Raw genomic sequence first — 9060 nt, forward strand, 5'->3', positions numbered from 1 at the left:
CTACGATGTCCAAACGACGAATCCACTCCGGTTAAAGTGTTCAGGAGTGGAGCTAGGACCTAGATATGATGTTCAATTTTTGATTTGGCCGGGAAATGAAGAGAAATCTTAGAGGGAGAGAGAGAGAGAGAGAGAGAGAGAGAGAGAGAGAGAGAGAGAGAGAGAGAGAGAGAGAGAGAGACTTTGAGGAGAGAGAGAGAGAGAGAGTGTGTGTGTAACACGGCTTGGGAGGGGTTTGAAGATTCAATTCCAATAGACTTACGTGTGTGTGTGTACACACACACATGATGTTCGTTTTTCGATTTGATAGGGAAATGAAGAGAAATCTTAGAGAGAGAGAGAGAGAGAGAGAGAGAGAGAGAGAAAGTGTGTAACACGGCCTGGGGGGTTTGAAGATTCAATTCCAATTGAATCTTCTGAAGCCTTTGGAGGCTTCAAGAGACTTATGTGTGTGTGTATATATATAAAATATTATGATATGATATTATATTATATTAATATATTAATATATTAATATATTATTCAGTTAATAATTAATAATTAATAATTAATAATTAATTAATTAATATTTCTTTTAGAATTACACTTACACGCATGTTATTTTTGGGGTTGTTACATTCTCCCCTCCTTATAGAAATTTCATTCTCGAAATTTTCTACATATAATTCCAAATAAAATCTATCGTTAACCCAACAAGTTTCGAGTTAAACTCGTAAAGAAATCTATTAAAATTTATAACTACCACGAATCGATGGATTGGACATCATGATCTAATACCCCTTGTTTCAGCACCAACACTTAACAACTTTAATTCTCATTTCCAGTTCCCAAAGATCCTACACCAACAGAACCTTTCTCCCTTTATCATCCCCTAATTTCAAAATAAAATTCTTTTTGAATAAAGAGGTATTTAAGGTTTTTATTGTCTGAATACAGTTCAAATTTGTGTCCATATAAGTATGAATGATACAACTTTAATGCAAACATAATAACATCTAATTCTAAGTTATGGGCTAGATAATTGCACTTGTGATGCTTTAAGTATCATGATCCCTAGGAAACCACCTTTTCCTTGTCAACTTGATAAGTGGCACAAACATTATAGAAAAAATTCCGCACAAACCTGCGATAATACCTGACCAAACCTAGGAAGCTTTGAATTTAAACCACATTTTTAGGGGTTTCCCAACTCAATACAACATCAACCTTAGTAGAATCAATAGATAACCATTTTTTGATCATGAAATGACCTAAAAATTTTGCACAAATTGTCCAAAACTCACATTCCCCGTTTAGCATATAACTGATGCTCGCATAATGTTTGTAAAATTTATCACAAATGTTGTTCATGCTCTTCTTGAGTCTTTGAATATATCAAAAATAATTTGTAAAAACTATAATAAATTGATCCAAGTATTATTGAATAACTTGATTCATCATATCTGTTGCGGCGTAAAAAGTAGTTGGGATGCTCCTTCGACTCTCGTTGACCTGAAAGAAGAAGAGAAAAAAGGCTTGGAGGACCCGGGGTGTACTCCGGGGGATCTGTCCGATGCCTAAGTAAGAGGAAGGCTTTTAGGGAGGCTAAATGCAACAGTAGAGTAGTGTTGTGTCACTTACCTTTGCCTGTACTTCAAATCCCTTCTTATAGGGGCTTGAGTTGACCTCCGGTTGGATTGGATTTATTGCACGGGGCATGAATCGCTCTCCTGCCATAAGTATGTGCACCTATTACTGGTTATTATGGGTGTTGGCGTGGATCTCTCCTCCGCTTCATTAGATCGGAGCTAATCACTCGTCCGAGAGTCAGACTTGGAGAAAATGGGAGACAGGCGTTGACCAGCCCTTATTAGTGTGATTTATTATGGGCATATCAGTTGTCCCCCCCTTAGTTTCAAATTTCTGGATAGAATTTTGAATTGTTTGTGTTTGCATCCCTCTCTTTAAAGGTTTCAACACTTAATTGTGTTCCCGTTTTTTTTTTTTTTTTGGGAGAGTAGTTGAGCAGCTCGTGCAGAATCGTTTGTGCCGAGCTGTTTGTTCCGAGCTGTTTTTGTCCGAGCTCTTTGAAGAAAGACTCGTGCCGAGCTCTTCGACGAAAGAATTGTGCCGAGCTCTTTGACGAAAGAATCGTGCTAAGTTATTCATGCAGAGCTCTTCGAAGAAAGACTCGTGCTGAGCTATTTTGTCCGAGCTCTTCGAAGAAAGACTCGTGCCGAGCTGTTCGTGCCGAGCTCTTCGAAGAAAGACTCGTGCCGAGCTGTTCGTGCCGAGCTGTTTGTGCCGAGCTCTTCGAAGAAAGAATCATACTGAGCTGTTTTGTCCGAGCTCTTCGAAGAAAGACTCGTGCCAAGCTATTTTTGCCAAGCTCTTCAAAGAGAGACTCATGCCGAGCTCTTCGAAGAGAGACTCGTGCCGAGCTATTTGCGCCAAGCTGTTTCTTCCGAGTTTTTTGAAGACTCAGGCCGAACTGTTCAATTGGAATTAGTCCGACCTGTCCCATAGAGGGAAATTGGCTAAGCTATCCGACTTAATAGGTTGTGTGGCCCTACAAGTGATGCTCGTTATCTGGGCCTTCCGTCTGATGAGTCGTGCTCATCTATTGGGTTGTTCTGGCCTTACGAGTCGTGCTCGTCAGTTTGGGCCATCCGCCTGATGAGTCGTGCTCATCTGTTGGGTTGTTTTGGCCTCACGAATCGTGCTCGTCAGTTTGGGCCATCCTCCTGATGAGTCGTGCTCATCTGTTGGGTTGTTTTGGCCTCACGAGTCGTGCTCGTTAGTTTGGGCCATCCTCCTGATGAGTCGTGCTCATCTGTTGGGTTCTTCTGGCCTCACGAGTCGTGCTCGTCAGTTTGGGCCATCCTCCTAATGAGTCGTGCTCATCTGTTGGGTTCTTCTGGCCTCACGAGTCGTGCTCGTCAGTTTGGGCCATCCTCCTGATGAGTCGTGCTCATTTGTTGGGTTCTTCTGGCCTCACGAGTCGTGCTCGTCAGTTTGGCCTTCGCGTTTATTACACCTTCCCGAGGCGTCATAGCACGCTTCTTTCCTGCGAGAGAGACATAAAAGCAGGTTTTAAATGCGTTATACCTTGGAACGTGGGTCGGATGAAAGCATCCGTCTAATGTTGTGTCCGAGGCGACTTGGTGTTTCTGAGATGACGTTTGTCCTTGGGAAGCCGCGTCTGTGCATTTGTCAGAGACTGTCTGCGTACTTTTCCTCCCTCGAGACGTAATCCTTCTCATAAATGAAAATTCTTGAGATTCCTGCCACAGGGATTCGTGCCCTTCTCTTTATAAAGGCCAGGGGGCTCTTTCATTCCACACTCGTCTTCATTCCAAGAGAACTGCTTGCTTCTCTACTCTTCTTCATTCCACCAGTCCCCCATTTGGTGCTAGGTATGCTTTCCCTCTCTATAGCATTTTTGTTTTGTTGTTCTTTATGTTCTTCGTTGTTCTTGCGTTAGTTTTGTATGTTTGATCTTTTCTTTTAAGATTGCCTAGCTATTTGTGTGTGAAATTTTACTGTCTTGATCTGTCTTGGCATCTTTTCTTCTTCGTCTTTGCTGTTGCTTGCTCGTTTGATCCTTAGGTGTAGGTACTGCTTCCTTCAGGTTTATATATATATATATATATATATGGAGAGCTCCTCACAGCCTTTAAGGGTTCCTACTACAGTTCGGAGCGCTCGTTGTGAGCTCTCCTCCTCCGACCTGCAGAATGCTCGTTATTTTTTTGCCATACCATCGAATATCACTGTTAGGTTACCCTCTGCTACCGAGTCAGCTCTTGACCAAAAATCCGAGGAGCTCTGCCTCTATACCGATTATCTAGATTTGGGTCTTAGGCTCCCTTTTCCCCCTTTTTTTTTCTAACATACTACGTTTTTACCGCATAGCACCATCTCAACTTGTTCCGAACTCTTATCTTTCGCTCACCTATTTTGCCGTGCTTCTGCTCCGCTTAGGCCATCAGCCTACCGTCCCACTTTTCAGAAGTTGCTTCCAAATGCGATCTCATTCTGCAGAAAAGAAGCTATATTATTTCAACTCTCTACCAGGTTATAAACTTTTCTCACCAGGCAGTTCTTCCATCCATAACTGGAAGACCCGTTACTTCTTTGCCTTGGGAGAGTTGAATTACACTGGCTCCTTTGTCTAGTCTTCTCCTCTTGATGGTAACGTTGTTATCTTTCTCCACCCTCTTTTTCAGGGTTTACAAGTAGGTTATCCGTCTAACCCATCTTTTCTCCTTTCACCCCTTTTTCCCTTGTAGTTCGGGTGCGCCATCTCCTCCCCAGACTTTCCCCCGAAGAGCAGGCCTTCCTGAAAGAACTTCGTGCCCTCGGTGAAGAAGGCATTATCCCTCATGTGGAGCTGCTCCAGGAGCGTGTCCTTGTGCAATGGGGAATCAGCCCCGTTTCCTCAAGTCATTCTCTCCCTAGATTATGTGTATGTGTACGTTCGGGTGTTATCTTTACTGTGGGTGTTCTCACTCCCTTTCTCTTTTATCCTTGCAGATATGGACTTCACCAGGTATGAATCCCTCATGGGAGAAGCTAGAAAGCAAAGGGTGAGTAGGAGTAGGAAGAAGAGAAGAGAGGTCGAAGGAGAATCCTCTCAAAGGGATGCCCCTGCAGTAGGTGATTCCGGCGCCCTCACTGACGAGGTCCATGCTGCTCCTCCTACGCACTCGCAGGCTCAAGTTGAAGCCATCTTTCACGAGCCGACCTGTTCTGCCTCTGCTCTCCGTCGGACTGTGCATGCCGAGGATTTTGTGCAGGCCCAATGTACCCTTCCTGACGCTCTCTCGGCGAAAATCCGCCATACTTCGTACCAGGTGTCTACTTTACTTGCTTTACATTTTTTTTTTTGGACTTATGCATAGTCTTGCTAACTGTTCCATACTTTGTATTCTTCTACAGCTGGCGACGATGGCTCTAGCCCAAGAGGAGAAAGTTGTGGAGATGTATCGCCAGACATTCGATGCCCAGGAAAAATATGTTCTCGCTCAGAACGAACTGCACGAGGCCGAGGTCCGCGAGCGGGCTCTGCAGGCAGAGGTCGATCGCCTTTGTAGGGAGGAACTTCCTGCCCGAGAAGCTGCTGCTGCTGCTTCTGCTTCCCGAACTACAGTGAAGAAGTACAAAGACTCCAACCAATTTGTTATCGACACCTCTAAAGCTTATCGAGTTGGATTCAGGAGGTGCCGTGATCAAGTAAGGACTAAACATCCTGAGATTCCTCTTGATGGTGTAAGCTCTCATGGTTATGGCGACGAGAGCCCTGAGTCTGCGGAGGATCTGGAAGAGGATGAAGAAGGGGAGGAGGAGGAAGTTGGAGAGGGGAGCAAAGCAAACTAGTTTGTAGGAACCGAACATGTATTTTGAATTTTTCATCCTTTATTGATGTAGTGCAACTTTTGTAAGAGACACTTTTATTACAGCGCTGCAAGAAGGGGTTCTCAAGAATAGTATTTCTTTAACATTTCAGAGTTCCATGTGTTCTTAACTTCTTCCCCCCCTACATCTTCCAACTTGTATGTTCCAGGTTTTATCTTTGTTGTGACCTTGTATGGGCCCTCCCAGTTAGGCTTTAACTTGTGCGACCCTTGCTCAGACGGGTTGTTTCGCCTCTTCCTCAGGACTAAGTCTCCTGGATGGAAATTCCGTACTTTGATGCGGTTGTTGTAGTACTTTGCTACCCTCTACTGGTATGCTGCAACTTTTAAATTCGCCTGATCCTGTCTCTCTTCCAGTAGGTCTATTTCGGACCTGAGCTCCTCACTGTTGGTCTGCTCATTAAAGTACTTCCTTCGCCAAGAGGGTATGCCCACCTCTGCTGGGATGACTACTTCTGCGCCGAAGACAAGCATGAACGGGGTTTCCCCTGTTGCTGCTCTCTTGGTGGTGTGGTACGCCCATATAAGGGAAGGGAGTTCCTCTGTCCATCTACCTTGCATGGATTCGAGTCGCGTCCTCAGTCCGTGCAGAATCGTCTGATTCATATTCTCTACTTGTCCATTGCTCTGGGGGTGCGCCACTGACGCGAAGAGAAGCTTAATAGATAGGTCCGAACAGAACTTTTTGAAGCGGTCGTTGTCGAACTGCTTCCCGTGGTCTGTAACTATCCCCGAGGGAATGCCATAGCGGCAAACCAATGAGGTCCACACGAAGCGTGTAATATTCCACTCTGTTATGGTGGCTAGAGGTTCGGCCTCTACCCACTTAGTGAAATAATCTATTGCTACCAACAAGAATTTTTTTTGGCCAGTCGTTTGTGGAAGAGGTCCGAGGATATCTATCCCCCACTGAGCAAAAGGGCAGGGACTGGTTAGAGGGGAGAGTAGACTAGAGGGTGCGTGTGGTACCACTGCGCACCTTTGACATCTGTCACATTTTTTGACGAGCTCGACCGCGTCCTTCTTCATTGTGGGCCAGTAAAATCCCTGTCGCATAGCTTTGTGAGCTAGAGCCCTACTGGCAACGTGGTTTCCGCATACTCCTTCGTGGATTTCCCGTAGTATGTATTCCCCTTCGTCTTTGCTTAAACATTGAAGGTAGGGCAATGTCAGGGATCGCCTGTAGAGCTCCCAGCCCATCAACGTATATCTTGCAGCTTTCCTCCTCACCTTTTGAGCCTCCTTATTATCTTCTGGTAAGGATCCGTCCTGGAGGTATAGGAATAAGGACGCTCTCCAATCGTCCTTGCTGAATTCGGACGCCACTGAGTTAATTCTGTCCTCCTCGTACGAGGGTTTCCCTATGCGTTCAAGATAGATAGTGTCTTTCCATTCCGAACCGGTTGCCGAGGCTAACTTCGCGAGTGCGTCCGCCTTTTTATTCTTTGCTCTTGGTACGTGTTCTATGTCGAACTAGACGAATGCCTCTATGTACTCTCTTGCCTTGGAGAGATATTTCTTCATTCTTGGATCCCTAGCCTCGAATTCTCCTTTAAGTTGCTCTACCACCAGCTAGGAATCACTCAGTACTTTGATCTGTGCCACCCCTAATGCTTCCGCCAGGCGCAGGCCGGCTAACAGGGCTTCGTACTCCGCCTCGTTGTTGGTTGCTATGAACTCCAGTTTTATGGCGAAGAGAGTTTCATTGCCCTCTAGGTCAGAAACGATGAATCCGGCTCCCCCTCCAGAAGCATTAGAGGACCCATCAACGTGCAATGTCCACTCCTCCGACTTGGTGGATGACTCGGGGAGCCTTTCTGCTGTAAAATCCGCGAGTACCTGAGCCTTGACTGCGGGCCTCGGTTGATACTGTATGTCGAATTCACTTAATTCTATTGACCACCTCGTCATCCTTCCCGAACTCTCCGGTCGCTGTAGAATTTGTCTCATGGGCAGGTTTGTTAACACGACAATCCTATGGGCTTGAAAATAGGGTTTTAATTTCCACGCTGCACAGATGATGGAGAAGGCGGCTTTTTCCACCATACAATAGTTCTTCTCGGCGCCACTTAACACCTTACTTGTGTAATATATAGGCTGATGCTTCCTACCCTCTTCCCGGACCAAAACCGAGCTGACGGCATTCTCCGTGGAAGCTATATATAGATAGAGGTCTTCCCCATTCTTTGCTTTTGTCAAGAGAGGAGGGGATCCGAGGTATTGCTTAAGCTGCTCGAAGGCTTCATCCTGCTCTTCCCCCCATTCGAATCCTCCCTTCTTCCGTAGTGCTCTAAAGAAAGGTAAGCCTTTGTCCCCTGAGCAGGAGATAAACCTGTTGAGGGAGGCTATCCTCCCGGTCAGAACTTGGATCTCCTTTTTAGTCCTTGGAGCTTCCATCTCCAGCAGCGCTCGTATTTTATCCGGATTTGTTTCTATACCTCTATGAGTCACCATAAAGCCCAGGAATTTACCTGCAGAAATGCCGAACACGCACTTCGAGGGATTTAACCTCATGTGGTACCGGTGGAGGAGCTCGAACGTTTCCCTCAGATCTTTACAATGTTGCCCTGCTTCCATGCTCTTCACCAACATATCGTCCACGTATGCTTCCATTGTTTTTCCGAGCTGTTCTTTAAAAATCTTGTTCACTAACCTCTGATATGTGGCCCCTGCATTTTTTAAGCCGAAGGGCATCACCCGGTAACAATATAGACCCCTTTCGGTGACAAAAGAAGTTTTTTCTTCATTAGCTGGACTCATAGGGATTTGGTTGTACCCTGAGTAAGCATCCATGAAGCTGAGGAGCTCGTGCCCTAAGGTCGAATCCACTAGCTGATCAATTCGAGGGAGAGGAAAGCTGTCCTTTGGGCACGCTTTATTCAAGTCCGTGAAGTCTATGCAGGTGCGCCATTTTCCATTGGGCTTCCTGACCAGGACCATATTGCTCAGCCACTCGGGGTAGTCCACTTCTCGGATGAAGTTGGCCTGCAACAGTTTCGTCACCTCTTCGTTAATTATTTTGATCCGCTCCATCGCAAAGCTCCTTTTTTTCTGTTTCATAGGTCGGTGGTTGGGGTTGACCTGCAACCTGTGCTCTATCACAGCAGGGTCGATGCCGGGCATGTCTGCTGCCTACCATGCGAACAATTCAGAGAATTCGTCCAAGAGTTCAGTCAACTCCGCTTTCAAGGTGTCGGGCAAGTGATTCCCGATCTGTATACTTCTCTCTTGGTGGCCTCGTAGTGGTATGTGGTTGATATCTTCGTGTAATGTACTGATCTGGGGATACTCTCCTCTGACTTCTAGGTCTTCCACCGTTAGAGCTTCTTTAGCCTCCATCTTCCCTTTCAAGGCCATTACATAGCAACTCCGGGCAGCGGCCTGATCTCCTTTGGCATATCCTATCCCTTGTGGTGTAGGGAATTAACTTTGAGGTGGTAAGTTGATGTTACCGCCCGAACTGCGTTAAGGAAAGGGCGACCCAAGATGACATTATACACCGAAGGTCGGTCAACCACCAGGAACTCTGTCAACGTTGTTACCTGCTGCGGGGTCATCCCTATTGTCACTGGTAACATGATTGTTCCCAAGGGGTGAACAGTGTCTCCCCCAAATCCTACCAAGGGGGTCGAGACGGGCTTCAATCGTTCCTTGCCGATCTTCA

The 9060-nt window shown here is 45.9% G+C and overlaps 1 protein-coding gene across 1 annotated transcript; it reads right to left on the minus strand.

The window, feature by feature from the left end:
• Positions 1-6968: 6968 nt before the first annotated feature.
• Positions 6969-8753, minus strand: LOC131148402 (uncharacterized). Its single transcript, XM_058098107.1, has 3 exons — positions 8697-8753; positions 8226-8528; positions 6969-7328 (listed from the first exon to the last, which is right to left on the minus strand). Exons 1-3 carry the CDS (start codon positions 8751-8753, stop codon positions 6969-6971), a joined length of 720 nt encoding a protein of 239 aa, XP_057954090.1.
• Positions 8754-9060: the final 307 nt, after the last annotated feature.

The sequence above is a fragment of the Malania oleifera genome, chromosome 2, assembly GCF_029873635.1.
Source record: "Malania oleifera isolate guangnan ecotype guangnan chromosome 2, ASM2987363v1, whole genome shotgun sequence".
Classification (NCBI taxonomy): domain Eukaryota; kingdom Viridiplantae; phylum Streptophyta; class Magnoliopsida; order Santalales; family Ximeniaceae; genus Malania; species Malania oleifera.

What these genes read in the sequence shown, in the direction of transcription:
- LOC131148402 (XM_058098107.1), bottom strand. Translation starts at nt 8,753, where the DNA reads ATGGCCTTGAAAGGGAAGATGGAGGCTAAAGAAGCTCTAACGGTGGAA. An exon ending in TAACGGTGGAAGACCTAGAA is followed by an intron (nt 8,529 to 8,696) that starts GTCAGAGGAGAG and finishes TTCGCATGGTAG; the next exon opens with GCAGCAGACATGCCCGGCAT. An exon ending in TCCCTCGAATTGATCAGCTA is followed by an intron (nt 7,329 to 8,225) that starts GTGGATTCGACC and finishes CAAATTCTACAG; the next exon opens with CGACCGGAGAGTTCGGGAAG.